The 14,672-nt window shown below is 43.7% G+C and overlaps 1 protein-coding gene across 2 annotated transcripts in view; it reads right to left on the bottom strand.

Moving 5' to 3' along the window:
* The window catches only part of LOC115469295 (tetraspanin-15-like), a 376,401-nt gene that overhangs the window by 146,723 nt on the left and 215,006 nt on the right, over positions 1 to 14,672 (bottom strand). For both annotated transcript variants that reach the window (XM_030201803.1, XM_030201802.1), the window contains one exon: positions 30 to 146. In XM_030201803.1, the coding sequence (XP_030057663.1) occupies positions 30 to 146 (117 nt within the window). The remainder of the gene's footprint in view (positions 1 to 29; positions 147 to 14,672) is intronic.

The following is a 14,672-nucleotide window of genomic DNA, read 5'->3' on the forward strand; positions in this document are numbered from 1 at the left end:
TTGAAGCTGAGACAGATTAGATTTTTTACCTCTTTCACCTTGCAGCAGGTATACGGAACTCCGCAAGCCAGGGGGCCTGTGCTGTTACATGCATGGTAAAGATTCACTTCCCAGTCTGTATAGTCATCCCCTCCGCAGCAGTAGAACTGTTTAAAGATACCACAATAAAACAGCCAACATTAGAAAAATGAAAAGGCATGCCCTGTCTCTGCCCTGCCCCACCCCATGCATCTAGTCAGTTCTTCAGAGCTAAGACAACAGATATACAATGTTCTTAAGTATCTGGATCAGCATGTTTAAATTGTCTAAGCTACCCTATCATACTCTTGTAAAGAGAGGTGCAACCAGAAATACTTTTAAGGATATTAAAGGGGACACAGATTACAAAAACTGGGGTCTCCCCCACTGTAAAGCGGTAGCTAGGATCTGTGAATTCTGAGATGTGTCATTCTCCCTGCACATTGCTGACCATAGATCACACCCCTGCCCCTGCTGATCAGAGGGAAATGCTAGCACTCTGCAGACCACTGAGGGCCAGAGACAAAGAACCAAAGGTACAAGACAAAGACATTTCAGTTATAAAACACTGAGCTATTTCATTATAAGACATGAAAAAGGATAAGGTGGCCAGATGTGCAAATTCTATTCTATCAACAGAGTGCTTGTCCACCTAAGATATGGGAAAGTTATAAGCTGTAGCCCCATTCTCCTGCAATTCCCTAACCAGGGCTGTGAAATCCCAAAGTATCAACAGTGAGAGGGGCAATAGAGGCAGAAACAGTAATGGAGATTATCCTCCTCTTCCTCTTTACTCTATGCCCATGCTGGTGGGGTAGGAGGAGAAGAGCAGCATCTGCATGGCATCTCAGGCACACCCTTCTCTTCTGTTGCTAGAGCCCAAGTATCAGAAGTGTTGAAATCCTCTTCCTCCTTCCACCACTTTATAGAAAGAGGAGAAGGAGGAGGAGGAGAAGAAGGAGGAAAACAGTGGCAGTGCCTTAATCCCAGGGCTTAATTTCTGGGGTAATGTAGCATTCTGAACTGTTTGCAACCATTTCACTAATGATTTAGTACAGCCTAGATAGACAATGTTACCTAATTGAAATAGTAATAACGGCTGCACTATCAGTCTGTTCAAAATGAAATTATTTTTATATTCTTCTCCATTTCTATAAGGTCAAAAAGGACTTCTTTATCAAGGAATTTATTTGTGGTTCCACTGATAATCGATCATCTTTATTATGCTTAATATTTTTAATGATGGAACAAGATGATGTACAACATTTTCATTTTTAAAATAATAGAATATTTACACTCTGCAACACTGAAAAACCAAAGCTCATAATGGACACTATATAACCTCTCCTCTCTTCGATCCCCATTGTGCCTGAACCTTAATCGACCACATCACCACCATGTATTTGTTTCTCTACCGGACTTGGCGAACGCCTTTACGGTACTATGTAAGCCACATTGTGCCTGAAAATAGGTGGGAAAACGTGGGATACAAATGTAATAAATAAATAAATAAATAAATGTGTACCTGGGACCTTTTATGTGAAGTCCACTGCAGTACCCCCTAGGGTGTCCTATTGCTCTGCTGGGATGTCTGTGTGGCCAGACTACTAAGAATGCTGGCCCCCTCCATCTCTCATTGGCTTGTTTTAGGCATTTTTCCCTTGGACTTTTTTTTTTTTTTTAAATGATCCTAAAAGATAGACACACTGAGCACAAAAACATTTAGCAAATGACCATTTTTGAAATATAAAGTTGGATGTTTTTCTGGTTTGAAAATGACCTTGTTCGCTATTGGATTTTGGATGTTTTTTTGCAAAATGTCCAAAATCGGATTTAGACATATCAAAAACACCCCTTTAAATAAAGTTGGCGATAACGGTGAACCTTGCGGTACTCCACAAGTAGGTTTCCAAGCCTCTGAAAACACTCCATCCATTTTGACCTTATGTGATCTTGTAACAAGAAAATTCTGAAAACAGCTGAACACATTTCCTACAATACAAATATAACTTAACATATTCCATAACAAATCGTGATCTACCAAGACAAATGCACATGAAAGGTCAAATTGCATTTTTTATTTTATTTTTGTTACATTTGTACCCCACGCTTTCCCACTCATGGCAGGCTCAATGCGGCTTACATGGGGCAATGGAGGGTTAAGTGACTTGCCCAGAGTCACAAGGAGCTGCCTGTGCCGGGAATCAAACTCAGTTCCTCAGTTCCCCAGGACCAAAGTCCACCACCCTAACCACTAGGCATAAGTCAAGTGAGGATGAGGATTTTGTTCTGAGGGGGAGGATCAGATTCAGAAGGGCATGCCTGTTCAAGGGGGGATCAGACTGACAGCCTGATGATCAAAGGTAAATGTGAGCACTAGAGGCCACTAGCGTCCGCATTTACCTGCACTCGCATGACCAGCAGGAAAACAGCGCCAGAGCGAAGCATTAGCATAGAGCTCATTTAAATTAGATTTAAATGAGCTCTGCTTGTATTCCGCCCGTATGATCAAAGAACAACACTCTGATTAAAGGGGTGGAATAGCCCTTAACCTTATGCCAGCTCAGAGCTGGTGCTAGGTTAAGGCTCTGTTCCCTCACCCCCCCATCCCATCAGTCAACCAGCAAAGGCTTTCACTGTCAACTTGGGCTGCCACGGTGTCCTGGGGGTCCACAGAACCCCCGGACCCACTTCCCAAAGCAAGGCCCTGGTGGCCTAGTGCCCCTCAAGCATCCACCCCCCCCAGGATGGTAACACGGGGGCAGGAGAGTTGCGTCGGCAGCCCACTTGGGTCACCAAGTATATTTTTTTGGGTGTGGGGGCATTAGGGGGATTCTAATTGGGGGTGGTGGTGCTGGCTTGAAATGGCTGTGTATTTGCAGGGTATACATGTGCAGGTTTGAAGAAAGATTGCCTTGCATGTCTATGTGCTACCAGGTACAGGTGCTATTTTGCATCCTACACATGTAAGTGGTGGCATTGCATATGATCTTTGCCTTCCAGGGGCATTTACTGAAACAGAGCCCTGGAGAGATCTGCAAAAAGCATGGAAGATGCTGGAGAGGGTGATAATTTTATACATTAATCAACATTTGAAATGAGAGGATTATAATTACCTTGCCATTGAAAAATTATGCTGTGGGATGCAGGGTTTTTTTTTCCTGACAGCATGCTTAATTTAGCTTTTTAAGGTTTGGAGATATGACAGATGCACTTTAATTAAAGGAACAAACCTTGCTTTTTATCATTTGTCCATTTTTATGCACTTTAATTTATCTCCTCCTTTTTAAAACATTTGTGCTTCACAAACGGTAGGCAGAGACTAAACATGACATTTCGTCTCGTTAAAGCAGAGGTAATATTTGCAAAATGATGCCATTAATGGAGAAGCAAAAAGCTACATCCTCTTCCCTGTACTGGTTTACATACACAGTATCTACAGTTGACCCTTCCTCATGTACTTTACTTGCTAACTTATTAAAAGAGGTTTTTCATAGAACTGCAACAAGCCCTAACCAGAGTAGCACAGACAAACACAGTGGTGTACTATGGGTCTTTGGCACCTGGAGGGCCAATGCTTAGCATTAAACTTCCACCCATCCTGAGGCGGCATGCCACTATCAATTCTCCTGCTGCTCATGGGTGTCACCAAGGGGAGGCAAGCAGCCCACCTAAACCTATGGTATTCACCTTCCTGCAGCACTGTGCAAGGGTAATAACTAACAAGTGTCCTAGGCAAACAAACCTTAGTTATGCACTTCCCTCCCCTCCTGACTTAACTACCACTTGCAGCTGCAGCTCCTTTTCTCACCTTTTTAAATTTTTCACAGCTTTTAGCTCTCTCACTCAACTCTCCCTATACTTCTCGCTAACCTTCCAATGCTTTTTTAAAAACTCTTCTGTCCTGTCCTACTTCACACCTTTCTTCATTTAGATAATACCTATTCAAACCTCCATGCTGCCAATAAACATTTCTCTCCCCTGCCACATCCACCTCACTGTTTCTTTGCCAAGAATCTGCTTCCCTTCTCCCAAATCTGGTCCTGTCGCCTTTCCCCACCTCCCAGCATCCATCTTCCTGCTTCTTTCTCCTTTTTCTGTTTCTGCCTTCTGCCTCCTTCCCCAAACTGTCTAATTCTCTTCCCTCCTTCCTTCCTTCCTTCCTTCCCCAGAATCCATACTCCAGACCACCAGTTTAATTAAATAATAATTTCTTAAACATCTGCTGCTATTAAATAATTATTGGAGTATGCTTTTTTTGGGGGAAAAAGTCATTTTACTATATTGGCAAGATGTGCATCACCATTGTAAAAACAGAGCTTCACAAGGCATATTTCTCCCCCACTAGGGAATGCAGAGCAGGTTGTATTTTGTCCCCCTGGACATTTTAACAGGGTGGATTAGGGTTCCATGGGGTAGTAGAAGTCAGATATTGTTGGGGCTGGAAGGACAGAGGATGGCGGGGGTTATTTCAGTTGCATGTTATTATTGTTTTCTATTTGTGATTTATAAACAACATTGTACAGAATATTGTTCCTTTTTATACTTTAATAAAAAGATTTAAATATAAAAGCATAAGTGTTTGAGGCTTGTGAAGATGGGGCAGAGCCTGTGGGAACGGGGGGGGGGGGGGGGGGCAGAGACTGTGGGGATGGAGATAGAGCCCGTGGGGGCGGGAACATGGGCAAATCTTGCCCCTGTGTCATTCTCTAATTGGAATCCCTAGTGGTCCTAAAGATAGCATATGTCACAACTTCTTCCCTCAGAGGGCAATTTTATAACAGGATACTAAGGTTAATTGGGCAGGAAGGCTTCTACTTTGGCCGTACTTTACAAAGAAACCTTTGGCCGCACTTTGAGGTAGATGCACTAAACGTTTTTCATCGTTAAATGAGCCCTCAGGGAAGAATTTCCTATCCTTTCCATGCACTTAAGCCTATTTTCCGACGACAGTAGCAGCTAACGAAAACGGAATGGAGATGAGCAATTAGTGTGAAAACCCCATTGAAACGACATGCACTAACCTTTTCCGATTGCCTTTACGCAGGAAAAAGGCAGGAAAACTAACGAGAGGTCTGGACCTCTCGTTAGGACAGCTCCGTGGCAGGAAAAAGTGTTAAGTGAAAAAATAAACAAACTTTGAGCCAATCCCAGCGCATTAGCAGAGCTAAAAGCGCTGTGATTGGTCCAAAGGACCTCAGAAAACACATAAAAAAATAAAAATAAAAAAAGGATCGGGAGGGGGCAAGGGCGCTCATCAGGAGCGTCCTGTACGGACGGCCTTGCCCCCCCCCCCGCTGCTCCCCACTTTCCGCCGCTCCCCCCACCCCGAAAAAGCAAACTTCTAGAAGCCCCTGCCCCCCTCCCTTCCTCACTACTCTCACCTAAGCTCCGCCTCCCGACATCCTCCGTCCGTGCCCCGCCCCCTTTTGGGGTCGTCGCCGCCATTCCCCTCCTCCATCGGGCCCCCCTTCCTCTTACCGGGCCCGTGCAGCGCCTCTCTCCTCTGTCCGAAGGCGCTGCACGGGCAAGAAGAAAGCTGAATCAGCTGATGCCTGCCTTCGCGATGGCGCGTCTTTCTCCTGCTGCGCCCGCCCCTGTCGACGTCAGTAACCTACGTAGGTTACTGACGTCAGACAGGGGCGGGCTCAGGAGGAGAAAGACGCTCTATGGAAGCTAGGCGAAGGCAGGCATCAGCTGATTCAGCGTTCTTCTTGCCCGTGCAGCGCCTTCGGACAGAGGAGAGAGGCGCTGCACGGGCCCGGTAAGAGGAAGGGGGGCCCGATGGAGGAGGGGAATGGCGGCGACGACCCCAAAAGGGGGCGGGGCACGGACGGAGGATGTCGGGAGGCGGAGCTTAGGTGAGAGTAGTGAGGAAAGGAGGGGGGCAGGGGCTTCTAGAAGTTTGCTTTTTCGGGGTGGGGGGAGTGGCGGAAAGTGGGGAGCAGCGGGGGGGGGGGGGCAAGGCCGTCCGTACAGGATGCTCCTGATGAGCGCCCTTGCCCCCTCCCGATCCTTTTTTTATTTTTATTTTTTTATGTGTTTTCTGAGGTCCTTTGGACCAATCACAGCGCTTTTAGCTCTGCTAATGCGCTGGGATTGGCTCAAAGTTTGTTTATTTTTTCACTTAACACTTTTTCCTGCCACGGAGCTGTCCTAACGAGAGGTCCAGACCGATGTGTATTGTGATTCTTTGATACATTGTACGTTTCACTACCGATCTCAGCATGTGTGACTTTTTTTTTTGGTGCATTTTTCGTTATTTTAAAATCGTTAGGGACTTTAACGATTTAGATTTTTTTACGTTTGGTTGCTGCATCTGCCTCTTTATAAAGAAACAAACATCTAGGTGTCTTTATAAAACACTAGCTGAAATCCTTCAGAAATAATGCTTAGAGATATATAGATATATAGATATATAGAATGCCCCAATCTATCCACCCTATCAGACTAACTGTTCACTCGTCCTCTAGATTGTTCACTTGTCTTTAGATTGTTCTCTTGTCTTTTAGATTGTAAGCTCTTTGAGCAGGGACTGTCCTATGTTTAAATTGTACAGCGCTGCGTAACCCTAGTAGCGCTTTAGAAATGCTAGTTAGTAGTAGTAGTAGTAGTGTAAACGTAATATAAAGTATGTGTGATGCTCGGATTTTATAAACTTCTATAACAACTTTGCCCAAACTCCACCCATAGGTGGGCCTACTGTTCCAAGTGTGTGTCAGTTTGCACTGCATGCACTTTTAGACATGACCTACTTTTATAAGAGCCCTTAAACCTTATTAGAGTTATCAGTTTGCTTTAAAAAGATGGAATTAAAACTAAATTCTGATGGTTTTCTCATTAGAAAAATAGATTGACCCCTCTTCCTATTTTAGAGGGGGTGGTGTTAATGGAAAAAAACTAAACTGAGGAAATTCCAAACAGGAGGCAGCACAACTAAAACCCTTCCCTTCCTCTTTGGGAACATCAAAAAGGTAAAAGAACAAAGAAAAAAAAATTGGATCAGAGAACACTTGCACCAGCAGCATATCAGCAGCCAATGGGTACTTTTTAAGTTTCTATGCTCAGTGTTCTGTGTTTTGTATCCAGAGGGTCCCATATTCCTAAAGTAATGGTTATTGCCACATGAACCATCTCGAGCACTGAGATCAACAAAGCAAAATTTGATACAAATCCTAAATGGAATTAGATTAATATTGACTTCTAGTCTTGTATCTGGAATTGTGGGTCCTAAATTATGGATTGATTCCTACAGATTTGTGATGTATTCAATATTATCCCATCTGAGGCGTAGCCTAATAATTAGTGCAGAACCCTCAGAACCAGGGGAACTGGGTTCAATTCTCACTGCAGCTCCTTGTGACTCTGGGCAAGCCACTTAACCCTCCACTGCCCCAGGTACTACTACTACAACTACTACTCAATATTTTGAAAGCGCTACCAGACTTACGCAGCGCTGTACAGTCAAACGTGAAGAGAGACAGTACCTGCTCAAAAGAGCTTACAATCTACAGAGACAATCAAATTAGGACAGCATAGTACATCTGATTACACAATAGTTCATAGGGACAGACTAATAGATCTAAACAGCTAAAGACAATTAAGGTATGCAAATGCAGAATACACAGATTGGTAGTGGTATTGAATAGAGGAGTAATGGTTAGGTTAAGTGCCAAAAGCAGAGTCAAAAAGATGGGCTTTGAGCAAGGATTTGAAGATGGGTAGGGATGGGATGGGGCCTGACGTATCAGTTCAGGAACAAAATAATAAGTACCTGTACATAAAATGTAAACTACTTTGATAGTAACCACCTCCCCTTTTAAAAGCATCTTAAAGGCAGTTTTTTCTTTTTCAGAAGCATTTTACTAAAATGTAAATTTTATTTTAATGTGAACATGTCTTTAGCTACTGTATATTGGAAATTGTACCATACTTCTGTATTTGGCTATATTTTAAATCTGATGTTATATTGAAAATATTATCTAACTCTGTATTTGCTTGAAGAATAAAGTGAGTTAACAGGCTGGGAATGGCCGCCAACAGGTTACCTCACTTGTTCGTGACTATCCAGTCATTTTCAGTGGCACTTAACTGATTAGTGCCACTGAAAATGATTGGATAGCGTTGAACTTCAAGCTGGCTATGTCAAGGGCGTTCCAGCAGTGGAGTCTGGTTATGTCCCAATATTCAGACATACCAGCTAGGTTTAGCAGATAAATAAAACTGCATAAATAGCTGTCCATCTTTATCCACTAACCCACGGTTGGTTACATCTGAATATTAACTTAACTGGTCATGCGCTAGATGGCTTTAACCCCCCCCCCCCCCCCATATTCAATGCCGAATCCCAGACAGGGCCCAGTGTTGAATATCCAGTTTTAGTGCTGCTGGCGGACAATAAACATTGTTTTCTGCTGGCTGAATATTGGGGGGATAGTTTCTATACTGTAACTTGCCTTGAGATTAATGGTGAGCCATGTCTTCAAACAGAAGAAGGTGAAGTTAGGTGTGAAAATGATTTATAAAATTATCCTAGGTAATCAACAGAAATAAAATAGAATAAACCTAGAAAAGAAAATAAGATGATACCTTTTTTATTGGACTAACAATACATTTTTTGATTAGCTTACAAAGGTAACCCTTCTTCATCAGATCAGATTTTATGGTTTATAATGGGCTAGAAAACCCAGATCTTTGTTAAGTCCTGTCTGGTGGGTGTCAAAATATCTGGGTTTTCTAGCCCATTATAGACCACACAATTCTACTGCTGTGTCACCCTCTTATCATCATGCATATCTCTGTCCCTCATCCACCCGGCTCTCACCTAATCCACCCCACCCTCATCCTGTGAGACTGTCACTGGAATGCTTTGATGTTTCGCTTTTATATACTGTTACTTATCAACATTTGCTTATTTCTGATCTGATGAAGAAGGGTTACCTTTGAAAGCTAATCAAAAAAATGTATTGTTAGTCCAATAAAAAGGTATCATCTTATTTTCTTTTCTATGTTTTATTTTCTTTTATTTCTACTGATTACCTTTAAAAGAGGAGTAACACAGCTACCACATCTCTCTACTTAAAATTACCCTAACATTGTCCTGGACAAGGATTGAGTTTACAAATGGGCACCCTCTATGACTAGCAGCTAACATACATGCATAGCAGTCTGGGCAGGAATAAGGCAGCAGAGTAGATGAGACAGTTGACCTTTTTGTGCAGTCAACCCTGCTCAGCTCTAGAGACTCAGTTATCTGAGTTTACTACACTTAGTTGATTTACAGTTTCTTAACCATCTTTTGAGGGTCTCAACAAAGCACAAATAAAATAAAATGTTCATCTTATGTTCACTTGATTACTAGCAAACACTTTCTTGAAAGAGCACTCAAGGTCAAAATTAAACATTCTTCACTGTCCAGTCAAAAGAATTGCCACCACAGACTGAAAGGTGAGTGCTGGCTCTGAGTACTTTGAAGAGGGCTGCTCGCTGCACCCATGCTGGGGCATGAACATTTTGTACAAACTGCCGCAAGAGAAAGAACAGAGATGAGCTAGTATTCAAGGCTGCACTTCTAAACTGGATTATGAATGTCATTGGAGTACCCTGAGGAAACAGAGTGCTCTGTGAACTCTGCTGAATGAATTCCTTGCTGGTTTCCTATGAGATTTAAAGCAAACTGATTTATAGCAAAGAAAATGCATTTGATGAAGCCGGCATAGAAACAGCATTCAGGCATGGGGGGATTTGGATAAATGGAAGAGACACGGAGAATACTTTATATTAATTAAGATTATCTGGTTTGATTTGATCATTTATTATAGGCTATGTGCATCTAAAATATCCATGTTTGTACCATTGTTCATCTTTGCATAAAGCTCTGCATCCTTCAGCCAAATCATCAAGTCATTCAGACCCCTGTATCCATTCCCCATGAGACATCCAACACTACAGCTGACGGTTTCTATATCCCTATGTTTATCTCTCTGGTCCAATCCAAGAGGTGTCTGTCTCTGTATCCCTGTACTCATCATCTAAGTCATCAGCCTTCGAGGGGACAGGCTCTGTAACCCTGTATTTATTCCCTTAGCCATTCAGTCCTCTAAAATTTTTCATTTTATTGGAACTAGCTTTTGTGAAGACCCATTTTGCACAGGACGGTGAAGTAGGAATTGGGATGTCCTGATCAAGATGTTCACATTTTTCCCCAGTGTTGTACAAAAGCTTTAGGTAACACAGAGTCCTTTGTAAAATACATGCAAGGATGCCAGAACATACAAAGAAGCTGTGATTTCAAGAATCTATGTGTGCAGGAAAAGAGCAACATCACTTGGTTTTCTCCACTTGTAATTGCCAGAAATTATACATGGAAATACCAATTTTCTCTACTTCCACATTTGAGAGCTGGTTATTATACAGGGGGGGGGGGGGGGGATTCTATATACGGCATCAAACGTTAGGCGCTACTTCCGCAAAGCATTCTAACTGATGCAAGGCACCAACACACCCATTTATAGAACAGCACCTAAGTGTTTCCGTCAGTGCGTTTATTCTAGCAAAAAAGGTGCCGGTACTCAAATGCCAGGCCACCCTTCAGGGGTGGGGTGATCACTGAGGGACCCGTCCCACAATAGCTAGGCCCCCTGTAACCAGTCACAGAATCTATGGCAAGGCAGAATTGGTGTGTAGATCCTGATCTCTTTCAATAAAACTTGGGGACCATGGGTCAATTTTAGTACACAATGGAAAAGGTGGCGGTACTCAGTACCCTCTCTAAAAAAAGACTTGGTTTCCGTGCAGATCTGCAAAGGGAGCGTGGCCAAAGGAAAGGCATTCTCTTAAAATGTACGTAGTTATAGAATAGTGCAGATCTGTGCCTAACTTGCATGCCAGGATTTATACCTGGTTTCAGTTGAGTGTGGATCCCAGTGCTATGTGCTATTCTATGAAGGGCATCTATCCTGGAATACCTCTTATAGAATACTATTCAGCTCCGATTTTTTCGGTGCTTAATTTTGAGTGCAATTTACTGAATCCAGCTCTTAATAGCCTGCCATATTCTTGATATATAAAATATGAGAGAGAGAGAGAAGATTTGAATTTAGTACTAGTACTAATCATTTCTATAGTGCACCTACACGTATGCAGCGCTGTACACATTATATGCAGGTACTTTCTCTGTCTCTAGAGAGCTTCACAATCTAAGTTTTTGTACCTGGGACAATGGAGGGTTAAGTTACTTGCTCCAGGAGCTGCAGTGGGAATCACCAGGATCAAAACCCGCTGCACTAACCATTAGGCTACTCCCCCAGTTCATGCCTTTTCCAATGGTAGCTCAAGGAGAATTACACATTTAGCGGTCCTTTTGTTATGCTGCAGTTAACACTAATTTGTGCTTACCACAGCTTAAAAGGGCTTATGGTGAGGCGTGCTGAGGCATCTCACAAGTAAGAATCAAATGTGCACATGCTACCCATGCGCTACAAAATATTTTAACCTTTTTCACCAAGGGGCTGTATCTGGAGGAGGTAGAGAGTGGGCACGTCTGTGCTAAATAGTTAATGCGTCAGGACTGCTTTGCGCTGATTACCCCAGAATTAGCATATGAGCCGTTATCACCCACAAAATAGGAGGCGTTAAGGGACCACGCACTAATGGCAACATGTTCTATCACAATCTCTCCTTGCCAGTTTTGGGGCACAGACTATAGAAGTCTTCCTGGCATAGGCTGCTTAGAGGGGCATAATCGAACGGGGCGCCCAAGTTTTCCTGAGGGTGTCCTCGCAGGACATCCCAGCAAAGGGCGGGGAAACCCATATTATCAAAACAAGATGGGCGTCCATCTTTTGTTTCGATAATATGGTCGGGGACACCCAAATCTCAACATTTAGGTCGACCTTAGAGATGGTCGTCCCCGGTTTTCGGCGATAATGGAAACTGAGGACGCCCATCTCAGAAACGACTAAATCCAAGCCATTTGGTCGTGGGAGGAGCCAGCATTCGTAGTGTACTGGTCCTCCTCACATGCCAGTACACCAACCTGGGCACCCTAGAGGGAACTGCAGTGGACTTCATAAATTGCTCCCAGGTGCACAGCTCCCTTACCTTGGGTGCTGAGCCCCCCAAAACCCACTCCCCACAACTGTACACCACTACCATAGCCCTAAAGGGTGAAGGGGGGCACCTACATGTGGGTACGGTGGGTTTCTGGTGGGTTTGTAAGGGGGGGGGTGGGCCTGGGTCCGCCTGCCTGAAGTGCACTGCAGTACCCACTAAAACTGCTCCAAAACTTGGAAAACCAGGGACCTGCATACTACTTTCAGGGAGCTGGGGGAGTAAGGGGAAGTCATTCCCGATTCCCTCCGGTGGTCATCTGGTCAGTTCGGGCACCTTTTTGAGGCTTGGTCACAAGAAAAAAATGGACCAAGTAAAGTCGGCCAAGTGTTCGTCAGGGATGCCCTTCTTTTTTCCATTATTATCGGCCGAGGATGCCCATGTGTTAAGCACGCCCCAGTCCCGCCTTCACTTCGCTTCCAACACGCCCTGGGAACTTTGGTCATCCCCGCGACAGAAAGTAGTTGAGGACGCCCAAAACCGGCTTTCGATTATGGTGATTTGGGTGACCCTGAGAGAAGGACGCCCATTTTCCGATTTGTGTCGAAAGATGGGCGTCCTTCTCTTTCGAAAAGAAGCCTGTTAATTAATAAATCTTATTCTGATGGCTACTGATTGTTTTCATTGGCTGCTTATTTTTAGGACATGTATTTTGCAGCACAGGTTTTTTGGTTGTTTTTTTTTTCTAGGTCTCTTTTAGGTGGGGTATAAGAGGTGTACGGGGGTGGGACAGATGGGGTAGTTCAGGATAGGGTACTTTTCGGCAGTGAGGCAGTTGCGGGGAGGGTGTTGTTTTTTGGGGGTAAAGGGTAGTTGTGGAGGCTAGTCATAGGGGATGAAGGGTGGAGAACAAGTGAGAGGCAGTTTGAAAGGAGGAATTCCCTAACTGCCATGTTTCATAGAATCTTAAGTTTTTGTGCTACAGAAGCTAAACTGCTTCTACCAAAGAAATGCATTGGGCCACTTTTTTTGGTGATGGTGGGGGGGGGGGGGGGGGGGGAGGAGGGGCTTCTGTTTCTGGAATCTCCCAGTCCGATGTGGCCCATTTTCAAATGCAATGTGCCTTTTCACTAGTTTCTTTGCCCACATACAGACATTCTTGACCCCTTAGACAGAATTCTTTCCAACTTCTGTTCAGTTGGAAAGAATAAAAAGATTTTTAGCATTATTTTCTTTCTTCAGATTCATCAGTTGCTTGAATGTAAAAAGACCAATTTAGACAGCCTTTATCTGGCTTTAGAGAGGTGATATGCATCATTTTCAGATCTCACAGGATCCATAAGTACATAATGGCTTTAGTTGATTCACGTTATGTTCTTGCTGTTTATGAGTAATGGAAAGAACAATGAAGCCTGACTCTAGGATATTTACATTATATGCTCTAGTGATGGCCCCTGCTTCTGATTTCAAACAGCTGAACTCGAAGATCAAGGGATTTGGAACTGCAGTACAAGGATCCTGGCACAGAAATAAGAACCTACTTATCTCAACTTGACTCCTCTCCCCATCATTTACCAAGACATCCCCCATTCTCAAGCCTCAGACTAAGCTTTTGCTTTTTGAAAGAGGGACACAATAAGCACGTGCTACCTTTACTTAATGGATTATTTTATGGATAATACATATCACGATACAAGCTGGGAGTTTAGATGATAAAATTGTTTCAACACTGTCACTGGTTTGTGCCTGTTGGCAAAGTACAATCTAATGTATCATGGTGGTTTCCAATAAGCTGAAGTTAATAAAAAGATGTTACTAAATCAAGAAGCTGACTCCAGTGGAAAAGTACAGTCCCTATACATCTGCTGAGGAGGCATTAATTCCTCATTCACATAAAAAAGATGCATTCCTATTGTTTCAGGTTCTGCACAATTTGTGTTCCATAGACATGTACATTTATTAGCATGCATTCAGTTTATTGATGCTTTGTTGGTGCTCCTTAAAAACTTAGAGATTTCTATTCAAAAGGATTTAACCCGGTAGAAATCCTGCTACCCAGTTAAATCCCACTGGCTGGCCCTGGAACAGAGGCAGACAGTACAAGAGCATCCCACCAATGATGTCTCCCCCCCCCCCCCCCCCAGTCTGATCCCCCAAAGTCTCAACCCCCTCAACATTCCCCTGTTCCAATCTCTTCTCGTCTCCAAATCTCCCCCCAACCCCCCCCCCCCTCCATTCTGGTCTTCTCCAAGTATTAATATCCCTCCTGTTTTGATTTTCCTTCAACGTACAAACCCTGCCCCTTCTGATCCTCCAGCCTATCAAGCCAAGCACCCTGAACAAAAGCCTCCCTCCTCCACAGAGGCTGATCCTCCCTCCCATCCCTTGGGACCGACCCAGGAGTCTCCATGGTGATAGAGTGGCTCAGGGAAGAAGCAATCTTCCTCTGCTCCCACCCTGGGACTAGGGTCCCACCATTGGTACTAGGTCCAAAATAGCACCAATGACTCTCAGCAAGACTATTACTAGGGGCTTTTACTCCTTGTGATTTGTATCTGTTCTATCTTGGTTATCTTCCGTTCTTTTTGTTGTTCCTTGTGGTT

The sequence above is a fragment of the Microcaecilia unicolor genome, chromosome 4 (genome assembly GCF_901765095.1).
Source record: "Microcaecilia unicolor chromosome 4, aMicUni1.1, whole genome shotgun sequence".
Classification (NCBI taxonomy): Eukaryota; Metazoa; Chordata; class Amphibia; order Gymnophiona; family Siphonopidae; genus Microcaecilia; species Microcaecilia unicolor.